This window comes from Equus caballus, chromosome 26 (genome assembly GCF_041296265.1).
Source record: "Equus caballus isolate H_3958 breed thoroughbred chromosome 26, TB-T2T, whole genome shotgun sequence".
NCBI classification, from domain to species: domain Eukaryota; kingdom Metazoa; phylum Chordata; class Mammalia; order Perissodactyla; family Equidae; genus Equus; species Equus caballus.
This window is the reverse complement of record NC_091709.1, coordinates 9405712-9432724: the sequence shown is the minus strand read 5'-3', so window position 1 is coordinate 9432724 and position 27013 is coordinate 9405712. Positions and strand designations below refer to the sequence as shown.

The 27013-nt window shown below is 38.6% G+C and overlaps 2 protein-coding genes and 1 non-coding gene across 10 annotated transcripts in view; all 3 read left to right on the top strand.

Annotated features, from left to right (window-relative positions):
- Positions 1 to 10274, top strand: part of ZNF654 (zinc finger protein 654) — an 84429-nt gene extending 74155 nt beyond the window's left edge. For 4 of the 8 annotated variants that reach the window (XM_023630386.2, XM_070252151.1, XM_070252149.1 and 1 more), the window contains 3 exons: positions 229 to 370; positions 4228 to 6571; positions 7167 to 10274. In XM_023630386.2, coding sequence (XP_023486154.1) covers positions 229 to 370; positions 4228 to 6571; positions 7167 to 7174 — 2494 coding nt within the window. In that variant the 3' untranslated portion in view covers positions 7175 to 10274. Of the gene's footprint in view, positions 1 to 228; positions 371 to 4227; positions 6917 to 7166 lie in introns of those variants that run through there. The other 4 variants (XM_023630385.2, XM_070252148.1, XM_070252147.1 and 1 more) reach the window with 1 other exon arrangement.
- Positions 10275 to 15074: 4800 nt separating this feature from the next.
- On the top strand, positions 15075 to 26820 carry C26H3orf38 (chromosome 26 C3orf38 homolog). The gene is made up of 3 exons (XM_070252152.1): positions 15075 to 15521; positions 16650 to 16888; positions 18415 to 26820. Exons 1-3 carry the CDS (start codon positions 15395 to 15397, stop codon positions 18991 to 18993), a joined length of 945 nt encoding a protein of 314 aa, XP_070108253.1. The 5' UTR covers positions 15075 to 15394; the 3' UTR covers positions 18994 to 26820.
- On the top strand, positions 23633 to 23769 carry MIR9030 (microRNA mir-9030). The gene has a single exon (NR_128044.1). It is a non-coding gene; the product is annotated as a microRNA mir-9030 (primary transcript).
- Positions 26821 to 27013: the final 193 nt, after the last annotated feature.

Sequence of the window (27013 nt, the reverse complement as noted above, 5' to 3'; positions counted from 1 at the left end):
ATTGGAATTCATCCCTTACCACTGCAGAATTGCCGTTTCTGATCTTGAACCAACTTCTGTTAGTCCCACGTAGGTAGCAGAAGTACTTGGAGGTTAGCATAGCATCCATTTATGCTCATTTTGTGTACCTCCCAGTCAGGGCACTACTGAATCAGGGAAAGATAGCTAATGTCTGTATTTGAATAAGCTGTATTTTTGATATTTCTCTTTTTTTTTTCTCATTTACAGGGAGTTGATTTTCATATGGAGTAAACTTCAGCTTAAGTCTAATCCTTCAAAACAAGTTTTTGTAGATCAATGCTACCAGCTTTTAAGAACAGCAACTAATGTGAGAGTCATATTTCCTTTCATGAAAATCATTAAAGATGAGGTAAATAGGATATATTTATCCCTTCATTTTAAATGAAATTTAAATGACAGTTCACTGAAACTTGAATCTCTTATAAAATTTGTTTGATTATAAAATTGAAGAGAAAGGAGGATTTGAAGGCCGCATTCTCCATATATTACATCCTCCCTTCCCCCGAAACCTCAAACTCCTAACATGGTACTAAGAGTATACATAAATGAAAATAACCGAAAAAAGAGGAAGCCAATTTAGTGTTACTTAAAATTTAACATGGGAATAGTTGCTTCTATAAAAAGCTATTATCTTTTCTTGTAATTAAATAAGTTTGTCACTTTTAACATTATCTTAAGTCCTGTTTGTAGAATCTTAACTAATTTGCAAATGAACTTTGTATATCTATAAGTAACACTTGCTCCCTGTCGTAGAGAAATAGAATTCATAGTTTTAAGTCTGTTGTTTAGGTGAAAAGAAATAATGAATTCTGAGGTACTTTTGAAACTTAAGGATAAAGTTTTAAAAAGTTTATTTGAAGTTATAGTAAAAACATATTACCTGTTTTTAAAAATAGTTCTGAAGCAAGTTTTTCATGGGCCACTTGTAGGTGCGTACAATTCTATGTATGACTGTTACATAGATGTGAAAGTAGATTCTGCAGACCCTCTAACGTTTTCCCCTCGGATATTAGCAGAACTTTGAGCGCAAAGATAGAACAGACAGACCTAGCCTACATTTTAAGTAGCTCTGTTTACCTGAATCTTTATGTGGGTCACTTTTAAATACATAAGGAGGCATCCATAATAATAGATTTTAATTTTTTCTTATATATTTATGTTTATCATATTCATTATCACATCACTCATTAGATGTATGACCACATAGTAATCATATTCCCATGACAGAAAGTTGGCAGCATTGTATCAGAAGGTTTTTTTGTTTTGTTTCCTATTTATTTTGTTGACTACATTAATAGCTCCATTATTAAATAGTGAATTGTCATTGAAATGCATCATCAAAGTTAACCTCTCTCCCCACCAAAAAGGGGAAAAAAACAAACTATGCTATAGAATGCTTCTCAACATTTGAAGTGCATCAGAATCACCTGTAAGACTTGAAAAAAAATAAAATAAAGATGTAGCCGTACATATATCTTTTTTTACATGTGATTCTTATTTGCACCAAAAATTGAGAGACTTCGTTATAGAAAGTTTACAATATAGGTGAAGTTCAGGCAATTATCATAGAGCTTTCTTGTTGTATATGTCTGGTCAACCTAAGAATATATTATAAGAGGAAAAATTCAAAGATGAAATAAATATTAAAAATGTGCTTAATTGTTTACAGTGTACTAAAAACGTTTTTATCTGATGGAATAGATCATTTGCATCCCTTGGTGTTGTGAAGAGAGGAACAGATAATGCTATGCGAGTTCAGAAGAAGGAGATATTACAGATGGCTTCACAGAGGAGGATGCTTTAAGCTGGGTTTTGAATGCTAGATGAAGATAACACTAACATTTGTAGAGGATTTTGTAGTTTATAGAGTACTTTTGCCTCATTTTTGTTTCTCAGAACTGTCCAGTGGCATTAATAGGGTAGCAGTGAAACATGGGGAAGTGTGTAGGAGATGAAACTATTCAGAAAGACTGAAGGGGTTGGGGGTAAGAATTGCTGGAGATCCTAAAGGGACTTGAATGCTATACTAAAAGTTGGAACTTCGGTCACTAAATATACATAGGAATCATTAAAAGATTTCAGGTAAGGAAGAAGCCTGTTTCCTTTTTTTGTGATGATTCTGAAACTTTTTCTTTTTAAAGATTGGCACCTGAGCTAACATCTGTTGCCAATCTTTTTTTTTGAGGAAGATTAGCCCTGAGCTAACTGCTGCCAATCCTCCTCTTTTTGCTGAGGAATGCTGGCTCTGAGCTAACATCCATGCCTATCTTCCTCTACTTTATATGTGGGACGCCTACCACAGCATGGCTTGCCACATGGTGCCATGTCCACACCCGGGATCCGAACCGGTGAACCCCAGGCCGCTGAAGCAGAACATGCGCACTTAACTGCTGCGCCACTGGGATGGCCCTTTATTTATTTATTTATTCATTAATATTTTTTTCTTCTTCTTCTTCTCCCCAAACCACCCCCCGTACATAGTTGTATATTCTAGTTGTGAGTGCCTCTGGTTCTGCTCTGTGGAACGTTCCCTCAGCATGGCCTGATGAGCGGTGCCATGTCGTGCCCAGGATCCAAACTGCAGAAAGCCTGGGCCGCTGAAGTGGAACATGAACTTAACCACTTGGCCATGAGGTTGTCCCCCAATTCTAAAACTTTTAAACTTGGGCAACTGGGTACATTATAATTTCATGAGTCAAGAGAGAGGGTGTAGATAGAACTTTGGATAAAGAAAAGGAATTCTGTTTTGAAGCAGTGGATTTTGAATTTGCTATATCTGGAAAATCTAGGTGGGAATATCTAATTGTAAGAGACAATTAGAAATAAGAAATTTGAATTCAGAAAAGGATTCCAAGCTGGAAATGATGGATTTCTAGGAGAAAACTAAAGTCAATGGAATAGATTTGATCCCATTCATTCTGCAAACATTTATTCCAAGGTCACACTATATGCCAACTTCTGTGTTAACCATAAGAGGATACAAAAAATGAGATATTGTCCCAGAGATTTGGAAATTCAAAGTCAGGGGATTGGGGCATACACAGATAGTTATAAAACAATATGTACATGCATTTTAGAAATAAGTATGTTATTCTCAGTGGACAGAATAGGGAATGTTTAATTCTAGGCCAGGGCCGGGGCCAGAATGCATGAGGAGAGAGATTTTCAGAGTAGAAGTGATTCACAAAGAATGAAGAGGAAATGAGCAGGAATTTACCAGCTAGATAAAGTGGGAATACGATGGTTAAGGTCTGCTTGTGGAGCTGTAAGTAGTTAAGCCAGGTTACCCAGCATGTCAGGGACTAAGAGGAAAGAGGACATGAGGCTGGAAAGGTAGTGTTCCTCCCTGTCCTCTCGAATATACCATATGCAAACAGTATGATGCTCACACACACAATGTTAAAGACATATTATTACTGTGTCTCTTTCTGTTCAAACAAGCATTTAGATCATTCCAAATCATTGGAGGCATTATCTATAACTTGAATTAAGATGGATAGACAAGAAGTTCCTAAGTAAAAGCTGATGCAGTTATCTTTCAGTCATCAGTAGATGTTTCAAAGCTTGAATGATTTTCAGATAACTTCCAGTAGGTTCATTATTCTGATACTTTATTAGATTTGTAAAGATTGTACTTGCCCTCTTCATGTGGGCCACACTTTTCCCTTAGTTGGATAAATAATATTACTGAAAACATAAAATAAGTCATATTATTTACTACAGCTTCATGAAAGAGTTTCCATAAGCAGTTTTTTCAAAATCTATTTTTATTTTTACATCAAACATTGATAAATGTGGTTAAATACATATAATTTAACCCTTCTGCCACAGAATGTGAGGTTGGATACCTAAAATAATAAGTAGGGGCAAGATTTGTAAGAAACTTGAATCACCATAAGTTTATGGAAGCATTTTGTATTTGAATCACCATATGGTTCTGAAGCATTTTGAATTATAGTTAGTAGGGCTTGTCAAACTTGAAAATTGATTAATTTGGAAGCTAAAATCCCATCTTTTCCAGATTATTCTCAAGTTCAAAAAAAAAGATTTATTTATATATCAAAAAATAGAGTTACCCAATGAGGAAAATTGCACATTTGGAAAACTGTTTATTCAGCCTTCATTTCAGAGTTGTATTTTAAAAAGATAAACTAGTGTAATAATTTTTTAAAAAGGTATTTAGTAGTAATATTTTTCTTTTTACAGGTTGAAGAAGAAGGCTTACAAATTTGTGTTGAAATATGTGGTTGTGCTCTACAGCTAGACCTTCATGATGATCCCAAAACTAAATGTCTAATTTATAAAACAATTGCACATTTTTTGCCAAATGATTTGGAGATTCTCAGGATTTGTGCACTCTCAATATTTTTTCTTGAGCGCTCCTTGGAAGCTTATCATACTGTTGAAGAGCTTTACAAACGTCCAGATGAAGAATATAATGAAGGCACAAGTAGCGTTCAAAATCGTGTTCGTTTTGAATTACTTCCAATTTTGAAAAAGGGATTGTTTTTTGATCCTGAATTCTGGAACTTCGTAATGATTAAGAAAAACTGTGTGGCTTTACTGAGTGATAAATCAGCAGTTAGATTTCTAAATGAAAGTACACTGGAAAATTGTACAGGTAATCTAAAAAAGGCGGTGGAACAGCAAGGCTTAGATAAAGGGCTTGACTCTCTTACAGATCAGAGCACTGGAGAGCTTGATTCTGATGAGATTCCTGGAGTGCAGCCTAAAGGTCACATTAACACAAAGAAAAACTTCACAGCTCTTAACGCTTCCAAAGTAGATCACAGTGTCCCACGACATCGGTGTATGTTATGTAACAAAGAATTTCTAGGTGGGCACATTGTAAGGCATGCCCAGGCTCATCAGAAAAAGGGCAGTTTTTCATGTGTAATATGTGGTAGGAAATTTCGAAACAGAGGACTTATGCAGAAGCATTTAAAGAATCACGTTAAGAAAATACAGAGACAGCAAATTGCTGCAGCTCAGCAGGAGGATCAGGAAATCCCTGCTTTGGAAGAAATAAATTGTTCCAATTCTTTCATTTCATTTGAAAATGGGAATTCTCATAATAAGGATTTGGAAGTAGAAACTATTACTGCTTCCAGTGATGGAAACAAAGAAGTCATCCCTGCACATGTGGCTGAATTCACTGAAATTCCCATAAGTGTATCAGAAGACATTGAAAACATTATTGAAAATGGCAGTCCTGATACTTCTTTAAATAAAGTCGCAGAACCTTTACCTGTATGTGAGGATGACTATGAGGAGGAAGAGGACGAAGAAGGTGATTATGAAGAAGATGATTATGACCTGAATCAAGAAACTTCAGTGCTTCATAAAATCAATGGAACTGTGTGCCACCCGAAAGACATATATGCTACAGACCAAGAAGGAAACTTTAAGTGCCCTGCTCTTGGCTGTGTTAGGATATTTAAAAGAATTGGATTTCTAAATAAACATGCAAGGACTGTTCACCCAACTGATTTAAATGTGCGGCAAACAGTAATGAAGTGGAGCAAAGGAAAATGCAAATTTTGTCAGAGGCAGTTTGAAGATTCTCAACATTTTATAGATCACCTTAATAGACACAGCTATCCAAATGCGTACTTTTGTTTGCATTTTAATTGCAATGAGTCATTTAAGCTGCCATTCCAGCTCGCTCAGCACACAAAAAGTCACAGGATTTTTCAAGCTCAGTGTAGTTTTCCAGAATGCCATGAGCTTTTCGAAGATCTTCCTCTGCTATATGAACATGAAGCTCAGCACTATTTAAGTAAAACACCAGAATCATCTGCACAGCCAAGTGAAGCAATTCTTTGGGATGTTCTTACAGACACAAATCCTAATCGTCAGGAAAAAGACTCATCTAGTAATGAGAAACAAACTGTTAGTCTGCCAGTTTCTACTAGCAAATCAAGGAAAGATTCTGCAGAACCAAAGACGTGTATAGAAAGTATGGAAAAGAAAACAGACAGTTTAGTTCAGAATGGAAATGAACATTCTGATGACACTGTTTCTGATATAAGCTTGATAGACCAAAAGATGCCTGACATAGAGCCAAATGCTGAAAATAACTGTAGTATTAGTGATTTAGTCAATGGACACAGTGGAATAGAGCAGACACCTTTAGTTTCATCAGATCCTGCTTTGAAAACTGATACAAATAGAGTCAGGACAGAAAACGGCTCCATTTTACCCAGTGTTGTACCACAAGAACACAATACCCTGCCAGCATCTCAGGCACCCTCCAAACCAAATCTGACAACTGAACACACTTCATATGGCTTAATTTTAACAAAGCCATATGTCAGACCATTGCCTCCCAGTTACCTTGATGAACGGTACCTTAGTATGCCAAAACGCAGAAAATTTCTGACTGATAGAGTAGATGCCTGTTCTGATCAAGATAATGTTTGTAAAAAATCAGTGAAAAGATTGAGATGTGGCAAATGCCTGACCACCTACTGTAATGCAGAAGCACTTGAGGCTCACCTTGCACAAAAGAAATGTCAGACACTCTTTGGATTTGATTCAGATGATGAAAGTAAGTCTTCTGTCTTCTCAGTAGGTATATCTGTAGAAATAGAAAATGCCATAGATCTTTATAAGGTTAAAAAATTAACATTTGTATGTCAGTTAATAAAGCACTACCCCATACTTTATTTCCTTTAATTCATACAACCACTATGAGGTGATATTACTATTCCTGTTTTATAGATCAAGCAACTGAATTCACAAGTTAACTAATTTGTATAGGCACAGGCCTTTGAACTTGTGGAAGCCAGAACTTGAACACAAGTGTTTCATACTCTGATCATACTGTTTCACTGTGTCTAAGGCTTTTCTTCATTCTGAGTTTCATATAATAAAAGTTCCAGAAACAAAGTCATTATGAGGGAAATGTTTTTCATCTGCATGCCAGAATATCAACTGAAGAAAGTTGAGTCTCTGTTACAAAAACAGAACTAAGAAAGAACCAGAAAATAATTGAAAAACAAAATTCAGCAAAAGAAGAGCTTGCCTTTCTAATTATAAATATTCTTTGAATGAGTAAAAGTATAAATTAAACAGGAATCTGACGTAGAATTCCAGTTGAACATCTATAAAATTTGAATTAACAGACATGTTCTGTTTTACAGGTGCCTGATAAAAATGTTTCAGAAAGATCTGTCGATCAAGCCGTAGTGTGAACAAAGCACTACAAGAAAATGCATCATCAGTTTGCTCTTTCCTTGATGGCCTTAATTTTAGAGCGGTCTCGGATTACTAGAGATAAAGATAAAGCACATTTTCTAGAATAACTCCCAGAGATGTGCTGGTTTAGACTCCAAAAGGGTTATTACAAAACTCCCAAAGTACCAGTTATCCAGAAAACCACACTTTTAAAAAAGTAGATGATGATTAATAGCAGCATGTTCAGTTTCGCTTATGTGAGAAATATATTCAGACAACTAGTCAGAAAGAAAAACCAGCTATGGCCTTACCGAAAGGGAAAAGTTAACCCATTATAAAAAAGGGGGTAGGGTTGGTTTACAATAAACAACTTAAAGTGTTCTACAAATGAGATTTGTTTTCTTGTCATGCATAATGAAGTTCTGTCCTCCCTTCTGGTCAAACATGGGTTAAGGAACCCTGCTATTTGGTTTATTATAATTTAGAAACTGATACATGGAAATAAAACTTGAGTTACCATCATGCTATCCATAAAAGATTGTAAGTTGTTTCCAGGTGGTTAATTAGACAGGTCAAAGTTCAATGAATGGCACGCCAGCATTGAAAATTACAAAACAAAAGAAAATGACAGTAGTGCTCCAATTTCCATTTTTGTAATACCAATGAGTTATATTTAAAAAGCAGCAGTGTCAATTAAATGGCAAAAGTACCATCAGTAACTTTGGGGAGCGATGGGAGGAATCTAAGACTATTAAAGGCTATCTAGTTGAAGGAAAACACTGAATTGCAAATTCCTCAATGTGAATAATGGTATAAGCACACTGGGATATTTCTATTTGTATACAGAGTTGTGTTAGGACATTGCTTGATGATTCATAGTAAGGTCCTTTAGACATTAATGTGAGTTATCTAAGTAAAGTCCTATAAAAATAACTTGCTGTAAGAAAATATATCAGCTAAGAATCAGGTCAAGAATTCATTGGTTTTATTCAATTAGAAGAGTTAATTCTAAAATAAGCCATATGACTCATACTTTCTTATTTATTAATGATGAATTTGGTCTGAAGAGTAATTTTTATATATAAAAGGAAAAATTTACACAAAAATTTGCACAGCAAGAACATGATAAAGATATATTGATGCGTTTATTTTCCTTGATGACCAGTAATTTTCCTAAGGAAGATTTTATCTTAATAGTCAATAAATTGTTAAAACAAAAAATGTTTTTTAAAATACCCTCTTAGATGTGTTCCACTTGTACATTCTCTAAAAGAGGAAGCTTAAAGATCTTTTACCTAATAGTAGTCTGTTAATCTATAGCAGGAATAAAATAAACAAAAATGCAAAGGCAAATTCTTCAGAAATGGAGGTACTGGTGTACCAATGTCAACCAAATATTCCAGTTATTCCAGCTGATACATTTTTGTTCAAAGCAGTTAATCTCATCAGACCCTACTGTTACAAATTTTTTGATATTAAAGCTTCTTGAATGAAGTTACTAAGAAAGTGGAACATTTCTTCCAGGGTAGCATCCAGACTTTATTAAATTAGGATTTTCAGGTCATGATAGGTCAGATATCTAAAAAAAAATTTTCCAGTTTTACTAGTTTATTTTTAATGGGCATTCACTACTATGCAATTGAGAGTCGTAAGTCCATTCTAGTCAAATTTAGGTTTTTGTTTTGTCATATAGCCTACATTAGGCTGTGGAATTTATATTTAAATAATAGATAAGTAAACACAACTCAGATTTTTAAATCATTTGAGGTCAACTTAAAAAGAACATGTTTTCCATACTTCCTGATACTAAAAATAGAACAGTTGGGTGATATTTCAGTTCAGTCTAAAATACATCATGTAATAAAAAGTCTGTTTAAAAACTACTTCATTTGGACAATGGAGGGTTTTTTTTTAAAGATAATTTCTGCTTTGTACATTTTCCAGAAGTTTAAAATTACAACTTAACATTTTACCACATTTTTAACCTTTTATTTTTTATAAGTTGTTAACGATTGACATAAATCCATGTCTGCAAATTGTTATTCTCATCATCTTGCAAGATGTTTTAAACATAGTCTACTTGTTATTCTTTTGTCTTTGAGGTTTTATTTCTACTTTCGTGTTGCTAAGGGAAAACTGTTTCTGAAAGACTGAGATCAAATCGATTTATACATAACTAAATCAAGGAGTATTTTATAAAATTCTGTTTGACCACACTGTTCTAACCTCTTTATATACTTCTCAAATAATTGCTATTGAAAGAATATGTACACTTTATTATGTATGTCCTATAAAACATAAACTTACATCATTTTGCTTTTATGGGGTGCATAAACTTCCAACAGTTCTGATTTGAGATTGAGAAGAAAAGGAAGCTTTCTTCTTATTCCTCAGATTGGTCTCTTTTTCGCTTCTATTCCTTTTAGTTTGAGCATGTATTATCTTACATGGACCAAGTTTCAATCCTTTGCTTTTAAATAAAAATTTCCTTCACAACATTAAATATTAACTTTCTGCTATGCTTCAGTAAGGTCAAGAAATAGCAAATCTGAATTTTTGCTGCTCAGATATTATGGAGAAGGTAGAAAAGGGGAATCTCCGTGGACAAGGACACTGGTACTTTGGGCTTTAGCCATGTTCATTTTTTTTTTAAACCACCAACTATATAATAGGTAGATAATTTATAACATTGAGCTTGTGATTCTTTTCAAATCACACTTGAAGGTTCAGCCGTACTCCTTTCACGTTTGGTTTAAACTGTTGTATGGATGAAAAACCTAAAAGGGATGATAGTGTTTATTTTTTAATTTATTTGGTACTGTAAAACACCTTTTCAGAATGACTAAATGCTGCATATGCATTTTGGAATTGTTAATATGTGAAAGATATTACAGATTCAGCAAGAAAGGAAATTTGTGCTTCCTTGTTGAACATTAAATTATTTTACTTTGCATTTTATAAGAGTACAAATTAAAACTGAGCCATTGAACTGCAATAAATCAACAGTAGTGTCTCATTTCAAGAATTTTTTGTACTGTACATAGATTTGTTCAATAAAACTTTGTCCTTGGTAATGAAGTGTTCACTTTTATGTAGCACCTTGCTTCAAAAGGAGTTAGGCTTAAGATACTAAGTAATTTCTATTATGTCTCATAAGAGAATGATATATTTCAGTTAATATTATTACCATATTCAGATTGATTTTTTTAAAACATTACAGAAAAACAAAACTCTAAAAATTTACACAAAATAGACATTATTTCAACTAATGTCCATACGCAGGAATTACAAGTTGGTGACAGGCTGGTTGCTAAGTCATTTTAGTTGAATGGTTTCAGTGTGATACGGTATCCTCTGCAAACTTCGTGGGTGGAAGACAAGTACCAGCACTTCCCCAAAGTAAGACTGGGTGGATTTGTCTACATTGGTAATTCTGCAAAGATGAAGAATCTGGTGGAACTTAAAACGAAAAACAAAGACTGTGAGGTCACTTTGAAATATGTAAATGAGGATGAAAATTACTTCTTACAAAAGCTTTTCAATGGGAAAACGTTTGAGCCAATTAATAATCTCTCTAAAAGTGAGGTCCTTGGGCATGAGGACTCCTCCTTTTTTGGTTCAATAAAAGGAAAACCCCCCCACACTATTGGCTATATAACTCACAACTAGAAAAAACGGGCTGAAGTAGAAAAAGAGCCTCTGATGCGATGAGACAGCACTGCAAGTGAAAGAATGGATATTGTGTTAAATACAGTAATTTGCACATATTACAAATCTTTGAAAAACAGTTACTGAAGCATTCTAGAGCTGAGATCTGGAATTCTCAGTCTGATTTACAGTAGTGTGATGTGAGACTATTAAAGGTATTGAGGTATTTAGATAAAGTTATTGGAATTATCTAGACTTTGCACTCTTCTTTTCTGAAACTTGAGGAATTCTGGGAAGCAATCAGATATTACTAAATACGCTTCCAAGGTAAACAGATTAGATTGCTTTTCCTGGCATAAGATCCATACTGATTTCAAGAAGCAACTGATAACAGGGGCAGAAGTTTTGGCTGTATATCAAGATAGGAAATAGAGGCAATCCAATGTTACATGGAATAAAAACTAAAAATGGGAGAGAGGTTCATGCCTTATTTATGGGTGCTGCACACTGGAGAAGAACCAGCTACTTTATACGTGTTAACGTCTAATTGTTAAAACAACTTAAAGGTAGATAACACTGCATTTTAGACGCCAAGGCTCAGAGACGTTAAAAAATGACTGAAATCACACAGCTAATAAATGGAGAGATGGGACTGAAAAATCAGGTGTCCTCCTAAAATCATAATGCCATGCAGTTTCCATTCTGCAGTGAGGTTTTCCCTAGAGATGTAGAGCATGAGTGCATGCAGTCCATCCCAGGAGGGGGTCAGACTTGCCTGAGCGTCAGCGATTAGGGACAGAAGGAAGGCTGGTGGAGATGGCTGGTGGATATCATCCTCCACTAGCACGATTCTTAGTGTGGGCCTGGGAGCGGCGGGAGCGGCATCGCCTGAGAACTTGTTAGAAGTGCTCAAGTTTGGTCAGATGTGGCACCAGTCTGTCGTTTAACAAGTCCTCCAGATGATTCTGATACTAAGGCTTGAAAACCACAGATCTCAAGCAACATTTGGGACATCCTATGTCCCTAGAAGGTAAACGATTTCCTCTTACATTCATAGAGCATTCTTGGAAACTCTCTGTTTCCAGGGTATTTAAAGAAGTCCCCTATTAATAAGTACTTAAATAACTACTCTTGGGTGAATGGATATTTTAATAGTAAGATCTAAGGCCCCAAACCACTCTAATCTAGGGAAATTTTTTTTCTTAAGTATTCAGAGGGCCAGCCCCGTGGTGCAGTGGTTAAGTTCGCATGTTCTGCTTCGGCCAGGGGCTCACTGGTGCGGATCCTGGGTGCGAAAATGGTACTGCTTGGCAAGCCCTCCACTGGCAGGCGTCCCACATATAAAGTAGAGGAAGATGGGCACGGATGTTAGCTCAGGGCCAGTCTTCCTCAGCAAAAAGAGGAGGATTGGTGGCAGATGTTAGCTCAGGGCTAACCTTCCTCAAAAAAAAAAAAAAAAGTATTAAGTGAAACTACCAGAACTTGATTTAATGGAAACAGCTCAAAGAGTTGTATTCAAATTCCAGCATGATAATTTTATGGTTGTGGAGCCTTAAGCAATTAAGTGCACCCCTGAGGTGAGCTCAGTCAGACTTCCTCACCTGTTACAAGCAGCCACCTGTTCTTGCATGGTTGTAAGAATGAAGTCTGTGAAGGGCCTGCTGCTGAGCCCTTCCTGTTAGGATTTTACTGAATTTTTCTTCACCTTATAGCTCCTGTACTGTCTTTGGCTCCAGCCAAAAAGAGCCATGCTGTTTTGTTCCATGCGTTTTTCACTGCTGTTCCCTTTATCTGTATTCTTCACCCTCTGCCCCACCCCTCATTCTTTGCTTAATCTTTCTTCGGCATCACCACTTTCTCCGGAAAGCCTGATACCTCTTGATAACTCCAGATTTCTCCATTGAAACCTACTTCTCCCAGTCTTCTCTCAGTAAAGAGCAGCTCCAGCTGCCCACACCCAACCCTGCAGTCACCGCTGACTTGTTACGGTGCCCTCTACTTGAACTCAGGCCCTCTCCCCTCTCGCCTGGCCTGTTGTAGCAGTCTCCAGATCAGGCTCCCTGCCTCTCCCCTTGGCCTGCTGCAGTCTGCTCTTCACACCAGCAGCCAAAACCATCCTGTCTGAAGCAATTCCGAGAATGCCGTTCCTCAGCTGAAAATCCTCCAATGGCTTTACAACTCATTCATTTATTCAACAAATATTCATTGCACACCGACCGTGGACCAGGTTCTGTGAGAGGCAATGAAGAAAAAAAACCAAAACAGATGAAACTCCCTGGCTCACAGAACTCACATGTTACTGACAGGCAGCACACACAGAGTATGCAGTAAGTGCTGGAGAACAGTAAGTGAGGGGGAGGCGGAAGTAAGAAGGCATCGCTGGTGGCGACGCAACAGGGCGAGGAGGCAAGGCCTCTGTCACAGGTGATCTTTGAGCAGGAACGTGAGTGAGGAAGGGAAAGAGCCATTCAGACATCCGAGGGAAGAGTGTGCCAGGCAGGAACAGCACGAGCAAAGGCTCCGAGGCAGGGACCTGCATGGCAAGTTTCCTGAACACATAGTGAGGGGGCCACGGAGACTAGTCCGGTGTGAGAGACTGAGAAATAACACAAAATGAAGACAGAGAGGTAAAAGATAAAAGTCAAGGCTTGATAATGGCCCGGAAGGCTCTAGATCTGCACTATCCAATACAGCAGCCACTACCCACATGTGGCTATTAAAATTCAAATACAACTTAAAATTCAGTTCGTCAGTTGTATTAGCCACATTAGAAGAGCTCAATAGCCACATGTGGCGATGGTGACTGGAGTGGACAGCACAGATACAGAACATTTTCATCGTCTCAGACAGCATTTTTGGACAGGTGGTTCTCTGTTAGTGGTTCGCAACCGGGGGTGGCTTTGCCACCCAGCGGACATTTGGCAAATTGGATATGCTTTTGGTAGACACAACCTGGGGGAGGAGGTGCTACTGGCATCCACTGGCTAGCGGCCAGGGATGCTGTGAGCATCCTACAATGCACAGGACAGGCCGAACAACAAAGAACTGCGCCGCACCAAGTGCCAGCGGCGCCGCAGCCGGGAACTCTGCTCCACGTCAGCCTCGACCGCAGCTCCGCCCTCACTGCGCGCGCCTCCCGCAGAGCCCCTGCGGCCTCCTCCTGCACTCCTGCGCTTCCCTCTCTCCCTTCGCTCCGTCCCTTAGTGTCACCGAGGGAAGCCTTTCCTGACAGCCTGTATAAAGGAGCAGCATCCTCCCCAGACCCCTCCTTTGGGGTTCCCCACAGCATCTCCCGGCCTAGTCTGTCGTCCCTCACATGTCTATTGTCTCTCCTCCCACTAGAAAGCAAGCTCCAAAGGACCTGCATTTGTTCCCAGCATCACAACAGTGCCTGGCAACTCTTAGGTGCTCAATCAATACATTTTTTTTTAAATGAATGAAAGACGAAGTTGGGCATGCCTTCCTTGTCGTCTCACGCCCAATATGAGCATTTACGTGTCATTTCTTTACTTACAACACTCCTAAAGCTCCCTGGAGGAGGGTGTGTGCCGTTTCTCTAATCTTCAATCCTTAGCATAGTGGGCACTCGTTAATGTTTAACGAAAAACTGCTATCTATTGAGTAAACGAAACCCCACGTAACATCCACTGGCAAATTAGCTTAACCACGTTTTGAACGCCTTGTTTTAAAGACTATGCTTACAGCGCACTTTATGACTGGCGTTTAGCTGTCATATTTTTAAGATGTTATACGCTCACCTGGATTTGCAGATGTGTACTTTTCAGCCACTAACTGGCAATACCCTAATGAAATGTTAACGAGTCTAATATGGCGGGAACACGGGAGGAGACAGGCAAGCGACAACGCGCCGCCGGCGGGTCCCCGCTGCGGCCCTGTCGGCTGTCGCCCTCCGGCCACAGGCCCGCGGCGGCGCCCGGGCTTCCCCGGCGCCGGCCCGACGAGGGCCCGTGGGCGTCTCCGCCGAGCCTCCCCGACGGAGGCCGGGGACGGACGGTGGCGCTCGCCCGTGGGCACGGGAGCACAGGGCGGCCCGGCAGCCTACGGGCCCCGAGGCCCCCGCGCAGGGCGGGCGGGACGGCGCAGTCGGAGCGCGGCCGGTGTCCCTCGGGGCGCTCCGCGGGGAGCCAGCGCGCAGGGCGGGGACGCGGCCTGTGCCGTGGGCCGCCGGCGTCGCGGGAGCCCGCCGGCACTCCCTGGCCCGCGCAGCCTCCGGGGCGGCCCGCCGCAGGACAGGCTCCCGACGCCCGCACTCCGCTACGCCAGGCGGCGCCTCAGCGCGGACGCGGCGCTGCCGAAAGCGGGGCGCGCGCGACGCCTCTCTGTCCCGGCAGCCCGGCAGGCCGTGCGCGGCGCCGCGTTCCTGCGTGACCTCACTGGCGACCACTTCCGGCGTGGCTCCGGAATAGCCGAGGCCCCTGGCGGCGAACACCAGCAGGCACTTCCGGTGTCTGTTGCCGAGGCGCCGGCCGGCGGGCCTGGGGGCGACGTTGTTGGCGTCGTCCTCTCCCGCCGCCCGGGCTTCGAGATGTCGGGGCTCAGCTACCCGGAGATGGAGGGCTGTCGTAACCTGCTCGGCCTCCTGGACAACGACGAGATCACGGCCCTGTGCGACACCGTCACCAACCGCTTGGTGCAGCCTGACGACCGCCAAGGTACGGCCGCTCTCTCCGCCGTCCCTTGTCTCCCGGACCTCCCTGGCCTCTCCGCTGTCCCCGGCCTCCCTGGCCTCCCCGCCCCACTCCGCCGTCCCCGGCCTCCCCGCCCTCCCCGGCCTCCCCGCCCTGCTCCGCAGTCCCCGGTCTGCCCGCCCTCCCCGGGCCTCACACACACATCCTGTCAACAGCCGGATGAGCAGCCTGGGGTCTGGTCGTGTGATAAACTGGTACAACAGGGGAAACGCATGAACTCGAGCTGTGTATATCCACGTAGACTGACCTCCAAGCAGCGCTGCGTGAACAGCTGGTTACTCGAGACGGCGGATTGATGCCTTGAACTTGCAGAACGCTCGGAAGAGCCCAGGCTGCCCCGTGTGGGGGCCGCAGCCGTGCTGTGCGTCCGCGCGGAAAAGCAGGGCTGCCGCGGCGCGCTCGGGGTTGCAGCGCCCAGCGCCCTGCGAGGGGTGGGTGAGGGGCGAGAGGGACTGGGCAGGAGGGACGGGCGATATGAGGCCCCAGAGGTACAGGAATTTCCTGCGTCTTAAGCTCCGAGGTGTTCATATGGGAGTTCATTTTATCGCCATTCTCTGTACTTCACGCATGTTAAAAATAATCTTTGTTGTGTAATGTAAAATTTTTTTAATTGAAAAGAGAATACAAGTCTTGGTTCTGCCAGTTCTTGGTGTATCCTTGACTTTTCATTGTCTGTAGAGTGAGGAGATTGAACTGAAAGCCCTTGCACATCTAAAATATTGTCATTTCACCTATTTTTAGGGATTGTAAATGAATTTAGATCCACTGACCTGACTAGAAAAGTAATTTTTTTCCTCTGGCTTAATTTTTTTCTTAAAACACACTTCTTTAAAAGAAAATGCTTGAATTTCACTGTTCCTTATGAGAAGCAAAAGAAAGAGGAAATGTTAGGTAGGGAATTTTAAAGCATAAAGAATTTTTTTTTAGACCCAAAACCTGACAACCCACTTTCTGGTATTTAAACACGTCGTGCAGAAGCACCAATGCCGTAACAAGAGTTTATAAATATTATTTGATGCAGTTTCTGCTGACCCTGGACAGATTTACAAAGTGGCTCGTGATTGTCTATTAATCTTTACAATTTCCTTCTAGATGCCATTCGTGCAATATTAGTGTACAGTCAAAGTGCAGAAGAACTTTTGAGGCGTAGAAAAGTCCACCGAGAAGTCATCTTTAAGTACTTGGCAGCACAGGGGGTTATTATACCTCCAGCTACTGAAAAACACAACCTTATTCAGCATGCAAAGGATTACTGGAAAAAGCAATTACAACTGAAATTGAAGGAAACTCCAGAGCCAGTAAAGACGGAGAATGTTAGAGTCTTTCAGCAGGTAAAATAGATGCTGTAGTTACATCCTGAACGTAGTTCTGTCTGAAACTCTTTAGATAATCCTAGACCTGGGATAGCTTGGTTAATAATAATATTTTACTTGTGTTTTCTAATTTTAGCTTTACTTCATATCTTTTGCAACCTAAAGGAAGACTACTAAAGCACCTAAGAGACAAAATATTTCTGGCATTTAGTAATGTATACGTAATCTATTGATTTGTGAGAAAACAATATTTTTCTCTTTATCGAATAAGGACCATTGGATTTTTAAACAGAGTAGATAAGCTGCAAGATCAATTTAATTTTAATTTAGCCTCTAGTTCTCTGTAATGTTTTTTGCACTTTAAAAGAGTGCTATCATAAGCCCTTTCTTACTTTGGAGACTTTCTTTGGTATTAAATTGCAAAAATCCCATGAAAGAAACTTAAATGTTTTTACATTTGATTTTTTTTTAGCTGGAAAAAACCCTGTTGTAATTTCCTCTGGCTGACATTGGCTATTCCTGTTTCTTTGTATCTTTAGTGTACATTTTAGGTATTGCCTGAATATTTAAATGTTGATCGAATGAACCTGTAATTTGCGGAGTTTTAAACTACGTACCACATACTTTGAATTAATGAGGTTTTATAGTGAGAGATATTTGCCTTTACATTAGGAAAATGTCCTCCAGAAGTTTGCTTAATGTACTGAAAAGAACATTGACTTTGAAATCAGACAGATGTGACTTCAAATCTGCCATTATGCTAGGTGTGAACTTGAGCAAGTAACTTGACTTCTCTGAGCTTTGTTTTCTTTGTAAAATGGGCATAATGATAATATCTGTCATAAGGCTTGTGAAGGTACAAGGAAATAGTATTTAAGTGTCAAGCACAGTGCCCAGTATATTCAATAGCATGTGCTCAGTAAATACAAGATCCCTTACCATCTAAACGAGGTACTGTGTTCTGGAATACAGAGATGAATGAAATCTAGCCTAGCAGATACATTTTTGCAATAACATTTCTTTTGAAAAACAGAAAAATAATATTATAAAATTAATCCCAATCATAGAATATGACCTATTTCAATCATATTAGAAGTATCTGTTTAAAGACAGTGAAAATGCTAATTTATTTATCCACTTTATTGTGATATAATTTATGTGCAACAAAATGTATCCATGTAAAGCATACAGTTTGAAGGTTTTGACAGATATATATCTGTGAAACCACTGCCACATGTGATCAAGAGAAAATGCTTATATAATCATTATTATTGACTGTTTATGCTATTTTAAGAGGCTTTGTTAAATCTTAATTTCTTAGCTGAATTTTCAGGTGTTTAAGCTGGGAAATCCTAAAATGATTTTTCCCCTTTTTGTAAAGAAAATTTACTATACATGATGGACTCACTGAGCTCACATGTTTTCATTTCCTTTCTGCTATAATCAGTACCTTAAAACTTAGCTCTGAAACAGGCTAGATAGAAAAAGAGGTACAAGAATTAACCTTGGTTTTATTTTATATTTACTTTCTTTATCTTAATCAGCAGGAAAAAGAAGATAAAAAAGCTGAAAAAGTTGATTTTCATCGATTAGGAGAAGAATTCTGTCACTGGTTCTTTCAACTTCTTAATTCTCAGAATCCTTTTCTGGGACCTCCTCAAGATGAATGGGGGCCACAGCACTTCTGGCATGATGTCAAGCTTAGGTTTTATTACAAGACTTCTGAACAAAATGTGATAGACTACCATGGAGCAGACATTGTGAGCCTTCGTCTGCTGTCACTAGTGAAAGAAGAATATCTTTTTCTCAGTCCCAACCTGGATTCCCGTGGACTGAAATGTGCCTCTTCTCCCCATGGTCTCGTTATGGTTGGAGTTGCTGGGACTGTTCACCGAGGGAACTCTTGTTTGGGCATTTTTGAACAAATTTTTGGACTTATCCGCTGTCCTTTTGTGGAGAATACTTGGAAAATCAAATTTATCAACCTGAGAATTATTGGAGAGGGTTCCCTTGCTCCTGGAAAATTAATGGAACCAGCTATTACATTTGAACCAAGTGATCTAGAGGCCTTTCATAATGTAATCACTTTATGTGGTACCAGCGAAGTATACGGCTTGATGTAAGGCAGGCATTGGATAATGGAACTAGAGACCAAGCTGTATGCAGTGGAAATGAGGCAGTGTTGAACAAAAGAGAGCTGAGTTTACCTAACCCTCTAAAACACTGAGCACCGTATGCCAGTCTGAAAAACTCTGCCATGCAGAACTCTTCCAAATACTGCATCAGTAACGTCTGAGTGATTGCAGATGAGTTGAAATGCCTTTCTTGGCTACACTGACGTGTGAATAGCTGCCTCTACCTGAGCGGCAGCACATGTTCTGAAAGCTTAACGCGGTTCATCAAATAAATCCCACTGTAGGCGTTAGAACTAACGGCGTGCCTTAGAGACCAGGTGATGTTTCATTTTATTTCATGAATATTCTGCCAATGTCTGTATTTTTCATATGGGAAAGAATTAATAGTGTTCAAGGCTTCCCCTTTTTAAATTTCTCATTTACTTTTATCTAAGTCTGGATAATTTTACAAATATGTCTCATGGCAGTATTGTTAAAAAAAAAAAGGTACATATTTTAGAGATGTTAAATGTAAACTCATTTCTCATTTTAGAAACTTGAATGACGTTCTTATGCAAAAAGTTCAATAATTTAGCAGGTGGAGAAAAATATACTTTGCCTTTTTAAATATTTGAAGGACATTTTTCAAAGTTATCTACTGTAATCCAAGCCAAAAATCTTATAATCTGTAACATTTCTGAACTGTTTTGGGCAATGATGAGTGCTCTTCTCAAGACAGGTCTCATTCATATCAAAGGCCTCAGCTCACAGTTCTGTAGAGCATTTGTTGTAATACCGTATGAAAGAAACATACTGCTGAAATCTTTAAGAAGGTGTCCCCAGATCCCAACTTTTGTATGTTACTGTCTTTCCTCTTGATTGGTCTTGGAAGAGGTGACCCAAAAAACCCCCACAAATTTATAATGTGGGCATAAACACCTATATAGATAGAGATATACTCCCACATCATAAATTAAAATTATTAGGATCCTTTTCACCTTTAGTTTGTTTTACTAGGTTTGAGTTACAAGGTTAAGTTCCCCGATTAATTACATAGTTGCTTTAAAGTTTAAATTCTTCATCACCTAGCAGCTGCTTGCTGATCTTGGATTTAGTTAATAATTTTAATTTACAAAAATGCCATTTGGAAAAACATTCAACTGGGAGATGTCGAGATGGTGTTCTGTACATATTAATTTTTTCCTTTCACTCTACTCGTGATTATCTAGGGTGACTGACAAGAATTTGGAAACAGGAGAAAACTCATCTTTTTTGTTTTTTTAATGCCATGCCTCTTATGAGGACTACAAACTGGCATGTCCTTAAATAAGAACTTAATGAAGGAGGGAAATCCCTTTTGTCTGCTGTAAGAATAGTGTATTGTTTAGATTTAAAGCCAAGTTATCTTTTTCTTAAGTTTGAAGTGTCATTATAACATGTAATTGATAAATATCCTAAGTAAAGGATAAAATTAAAAACATTCCCATCTGTTTTCTTTGTGCTGCTGATGTCAAGTACTGCAGAAATCCTACTCAGGATGGGCAGGAAGTGCCTCTGGCTGTCTCGAGGATTAAGTTTTTGAATTTGTGTAATGTTCAAGTAAGGCTGCAGTCTCTGCATGCTGCTCCAATTGCCCCAAAAATTTGAAATTGGCCTGATAGGCTAAGTCTGTTAAGGATCCGAGCTATGTTTTATTTCCTTTGCGTCTCCACAGCTGGGCACACAGTAGGTCTGATGTTTAACTGAATGGGTGAATGAATGAGCAGAAGCAGCTTACATACTGTATAAAAGACTTTCCTGCGTCTAGATTTGGTCTTTGGTTCTTCTCATCAGTGGTGGTGTTTTGATCATATCGTCTGGTTGAATTTCATATGTGGATACATGGAAACCTTTAGGCCCAAAACTCAGTCAGATTTGGGGAAAATTTTAACTTTTCTTTAGAATTTACTGAATTTCAAAAGCCCGAGGTCACAATGGGATATACTAGCGCGCCCTAAGACTACCTGGAAACCATTATAGGGGAGGGATAGACTTCCCTGTTCAGAGAAGGAAGACCTAAAGGAATTGAAGTTTGTTCAGGAAGATTAAAGCTTGAGACGGTCTGGAAGCACGGTGCAGAATGAGCTCTTTACCGTGCCCACTGCTGTGTGTGTTAGGGCATGGCAGAGACCCCAGCTTTGTGTCCCTTTGCTTCATTACTCTTGGCTGGTATTTGGAAAGTCTGGAGTCAAGTAGTAAAGAATGCAACACTCTACACACAGTTTATGGTAATCTGGTAGACCATGGGGGCATTTGGACTTTATTACTCTAGGCTAATTTGTAGCCTCATAACGTTATACCGCGATTACCCTTTTTTGTTAAAATGAAAAAAATCTTAAAGTAATAGTTACATTGGGATGTTTTATTAAGAATGCCAAAAAGCATTTGATGTGTCTTATTAACTAAAATACCAAATAATAGGAAAAAAGCTATCTCTAATTTATTAAATCAACTTGCAAATTAAAAACATAGGAAAATGTTCCTGGGTTTTCAGAAAGGTAACATTTTTATGCTAAAGGAAGGCTAATTACCTAGGCCCAGGAAGAAATTGTAATAGTGCCAGACAAGGATTTAAGGAAAAGAAAAAGATAATCAGAAACATTGTGTTTCAACAAAATGGCTCTAATGGTGAAGTAGATCATAAAATGAGTGAAAACCATGCCTTAACGTTTTTCTTAGCGTCTGTTTTCACAAATTTAGATGCCTCTTTTTCACTGGTGGTTAATTTGGGTTGTGGGGGTAGTCATTGACCTTTTGAGAAATGAGAGCTCTATTCTCCCCAGAAAAAAAAGTTTGTGTGTAATAGTACAATTTTTGTATATTTCAGTGAATCCACAGTCTTCCCTAAAGCACATCTGCGAGTCCAGTGGGACTCCTCAGCTATGTTGACATCCTGCCGTCATACTTACATTTCCCCTAGCTTACTACTCTACTGTGTTAGAACGTTAAAAGTATTTTTGCAAAATTCTGTCCCCTTGGCAGAGTCCCTAAGCTGGAGGACTAAATCTTTCTTATGAATTAAAGGATAATCTAGGAAATCTGTTAGTTTATTGTGGTTGTTAACTTGTGAATTTTGTTTTGCAAAAGATATCCGATATTAAAATCTACAGCAGTACTGTCAAGTGAAACATAACAGTAGTAATTCAGAATTCATGTTATTTTGACAAGATAAATTTAATGAAGAACAGTGAACATGCGTTGGAGAAAATGATAAAAATGTGAAAAGAAAAAATATTTTAAAAAATATTCTCAAAACCATTACAAAAACTTTACCCTAAGAAGATGTTTATTTGGTAATGCTTGTAGAGGACTAATTCTGATGAAAGATTTTAAAATATGAACATTTCCTCTGAAAGACCTGTGTGTGTGATGATCTCACTTTACACCGCTCCCTCTCACCGCCTCTCACCCTCAGCCCTGCTTGCGCCCTTTGTCTATAGCCAGCTGGACTGCAGGCAGCACAGCTACGGTGCTGGGAAACAGACTTCCCGGGTCTGGGTTCTCTTCACTTTTATTTGGCGTGTATTTATTGAGCATCTACAATTTGTAAGTCACTGAATCAAGCACAAGATGAAATAATAGATCAATAGGTTATTTACCTAAACTTCTTATGTTCAATTCAAGTCTCAGTCTCTGGGTTTAGATTTCTTAAAGTGAGAACTACTTTAGGCCCTTTGCAGAAGGATTCGGTTAGATCCTATTATATGGTCAGAAAAACGAACATTTAAGTGAAATTTTAAATAGCTTTATGGCTCTATCTAAGCCATAGAGATTTTATCAATACAGAATGCAGGATTTTTGACAGACCACTTTATTTAGAGTTGGGAGGAAACTATTGCAGAACTGTATCAGAGTGCACTAAATACTTTTAGCTTTATTTTTTCTAGTTTGGAACCTTTCCACTAGTCTTTCAGTAAAGCTTTAATAATAAAATTTAGTGTGATATTTACTGTGAGTTATAATGTATCCCAAAATATTAAACCAGAAATTCCAGAATTACTTGTATTAGTCATGAAATGTTATAAAGAATCACTGGCCTGGATTTGGTATCTCTTAATTTCTCCTCCCACCGGGACTGCCAGATCTCGTTGCCCTTTTTGGTGAGTCGCTTTTTAAGGGTTCTTTGGTTGGCAGCTTTCATCTTCACTTTTTAGATACCCTAAATCTCCAGTATGAAATTAGTTACATTTAAATTAATGAATTTAAGGATCGAAGAAATGCCTGCTGCCTGTTACCAGTTGTGTTAATTGTCTGATCTGATGTTTTCTGAACAAAAAATAAAACCAATAGCTACTCAGGAAAGCCTTTTTTCTTGAAGCATTTGGTTTCATACTTTGCATTAATCTTTTCCATCTCTCATCTTTTACTGTATTAATGGTTAGTATCACACTTAATTGTTCTCAAATTGGCACATGTAAGGTAAGGCACCTTTGCCTCGCTAAATAGATGGTAAATTCCTAGATCTGGTGATTCTTACTTATTTTGCAACCTTCTTTCCCCCAATGCCTTGCACAGGACAAATAATAGTTATTTATGGTTTGGATGCTTATTTTATGCCAGTTACTTTTCTGTGCACATTGTGTGTATTAACTCATTCAGTCCTGTGGACAGCTAAACGATGTAGTTACTATTATCCCTCTTTTACTGGAAAACAGGGTTGAGTAACTTCCCAAGCTTTCAGAGTTAAAGGGAGAGCCTCAATTTAAACCCAGGTTTTCCAGCCCGAGAGCCATGTGGTAACTAATACACTGTATTGCCTCATATGCAGTAGATTTTTGATGAATCCTTTTTGACTAATCATCTTCAGTATGAAGGTTGTCATTTCCAAAGGAAAGATGCCTTTAATCTATATTGTTTATCTATGTACAGAGTAGGAGTGTTGATGCATACTGTATCTTCTTGTAATTAAATCTCTTAAATTGCTTATTTAGTGATTTAAAACTGCTTGGAGAAAAGATACAGAATATTCATGTAGGACAGTATTACTTATGAAAAAGAAAAAAGGTAATTGGGTAATATATATGTAACAATTTATGTCAGATTTCTTGAGCTCGCTGTCTCCTCACAATCTCTAGTCCTCTTCCCTTTCTGTTTATGACACTGATGTGCCTGCAGCCTCAGAAGTAGGCTTTGTTTCACACCTTCACTTTCGTGCCGTGTCCAGATGTGGCATATCTGCAGTACTGTTTTTTTCTTTCAGCTGCTGCTGTAATTAGACCCTCTTTGCCTAAACCTTGACTTAGGCAATAATTTCTTCTTTCTTTGCTTTAGTATTTCTTACATATTTGTGACAGATTAAAATTTCCTTAAAGGACAACTTTCATCATATCCTCCAAGGTCAGAACTTTTAGTGATGTTCCGTTAACCTCCAAAATAAAGTCAAGATGTCATAATCTGCTTTTCGTCACCGTATGGGTTTGACTCCACTTATTTGCACACATTGTTTGGTCTAGCCAACATCTACTACTAAGTAGTCTGTGTATTTATCCTGTGCTTAGTTAGCCCTCTGCTTTTACTGGCAAGTATCCAAAATTGTAGAATTTAATTTTTTTGTTGTCGCAGACAGACTGATAGTATGTTTTAGAAAGGAAAGGACTATGATTGAAATGGAGCTTAAAAACTGGAAATTTTTTCAATAAGTCAAGCACTTTTTCTTTTCAAGAGTTTTGTATACATCGTCTAGAATATTGTTTCCTCAGCTTTTTGCATGGCTGCTTCATTTTCATCTTTGAGGATTTGCTTTAACTGTTTTCTCCTCTCTAAGTGGAGCTGCTTCTTAATGTTTATCAGAGCACCTTGTTTGTTTCAGTCCTAGCACTTTAGATATGACTGTTAATTTACTAATTTATTAATTTTGCCCCGCTGTATTTTAGCTGAGAGCAGGGACTAGAACTGTTTCACTTTCATTGTATTTCCGTTGCTTTCCACAGAGACTAGGGATTCAGTAGCTGTCTATTAAAGCTATAAATAAGGGAACAAATGCTGCTTTTTGTTCGAAGCGTCACATGTTCCTCCATATATCTGCTAAAGACAACGCCTAGTGTATGTATTAGGTGCTCAGTAAATCTTTGTTTAATGAATAAAGCAAAAGTTACCTTCCTGAATGGTGATTATGAGCTCTGATACAGTCAACAATGCTCTTTGGTAGATGGGATTACTAAAGTTTTATTAAACTGAAGCCCCAAAAGCTAAGTAATGTGCTGAAGTTCACATAGTTTTGTTGTAGACATTTTTTTCCTCTGGCATTTTTTTTTTTGGTTGTATTTCCTTTTTAAGCCACAAAGCCTGTTTTTCTTGCACTTTATTTCCAGTCTGACTGCTGCTGCTACCTTATTTTGAAGAAGTTTAAACTCTTAATCCTCAATTTCTTCACATATAAAACTGAACCAGTTAGATTAGATGATTTCTAAGGTCTGCTGTGATTTCGAACTTACATGGTTTTGTGATTGTCTTCTTAGCAAATCAAGAATTTTTTTTTTGGTGAGGAAGATTGACTCTGAGCTAACATCTGTTGCCAGTCTTCCTCTTTTTGCTTGAGGAAGACTGTCGCTGAGCTAACATCTGTGCCCATCTTCCTCTCCTTTATGTGGGACGCTGCCACAGTGTGGCTTGATGAGCGGTGCTTGGTCCGTGCCCGGGAACTGAACCTGTAAACCCCTGGCTGCTGAAGCAGAGCACACGAACCTAACTGCTACGCCCCTGGGCCAGCTACTCAAGAATATTTTTTAAAGTAATTTGTAGTTCATTCAGGAAGTTATTATTTTGCTTCTTCATAAATCATGCTCATTGAAAACACTTCATTCTTTGTTTTTTTCAAACAAATACACATTTTTAAGTATTTGTGTTTAGTGTGTGTATTTCTGCTTACAGAGGGAAAAAAAAAACAGAAAAGAATGAAAATATTAACACATCATATCTAGACTAGAAAAGAAAAGTATGAAGCCTTTAAAATATTTTCCTATTTTTTGACCACTAAAAATTCTGAAGTTGTTTGAAGCTACTGTTCTATTAAAGTTTTTTGCTTTGTTGCATATGTTCAAAATATGTTTACATGTTTTAGTCAAGAAAAGTGGAAAGTGGTTGATGGAAGGCCAAATTGTAGACTGCTAGTAATCCCCAGTAAAAATAAAGATGTTAATAAAATCAATTATAGGTAATTCCTTCAAAGAAACTGAGCAATAGGAGTTGACAAATATTTAGGAATGAAATTGGAGACATGGCAAATTCGGGATGGCATTTTTCTGTAGGAAGCATGGCCTTGGATGGGTGCTACTCATGAGGTCATTGAAAGTTATTCCAGGAAGTTTAATGGAAAATATTGGTTTAACAAAGACAGGTGGTTTTGCTGTACTGACTGCACTGATTGGAGAAGTACAGCATCTTGATAAAACGAGCTTTGAGTGCAGAAACAAGGTAACAGTGGAAAATTGAAGCATCTCAGGGACTTTAGTGGGGGAACTAGTAATAGAACAATCGTAAAACCATTGAACAACAATAGACTCCTAGACAGCAAGACAAATCTCAGAGAAAGCCGTAATTTTAATTCTGAGAGCAACCTTATGCTAGAACAAGACTTCAGGACTGAGAAAAAAGTGGATTTTAAATAGTGTATCTGTGTTTTCTCTTAAATGTCTTCTTTCAATTTGGTAAACATTTCTTGACTGCTTACTACGTACCAGGTGTTTTAATGGACAACACTTGCTACCTAAAGTAGCTTGTACTTTCTTATTACTATTTTCACTTTAACTTGTATAAAATAATATTTCCTGTTTAATAAAGGGTTTATTTTGTTGGAAAGTGCTTCTCTGTGACTCTCATTGATGCCCTTCTTACTGCTTGAACCATTGTCATCTTTTGGCACTTGATCTGAGCTGTAGGTAAAATCCTGGCTTTTGCATTTGAGCAAGGTCACTCAAAGAATGGCGAATTTGGTAGTTTTGCAGTTCCAGAGGGGAAAAAAACACACTGAAACATTTTTTCCTTATATATT

Bases quoted from the DNA above. Each gene is read 5' to 3' on its own strand.
- C26H3orf38 (XM_070252152.1), top strand. From the start codon at position 15,395: ATGTCGGGGCTCAGCTACCCGGAGATGGAGGGCTGTCGTAACCTGCTC. The intron at 15,522-16,649 runs GTACGGCCGCTC...ATTTCCTTCTAG, and splicing joins GCAGCCTGACGACCGCCAAG to ATGCCATTCGTGCAATATTA. The intron at 16,889-18,414 runs GTAAAATAGATG...TATCTTAATCAG, and splicing joins ATGTTAGAGTCTTTCAGCAG to CAGGAAAAAGAAGATAAAAA.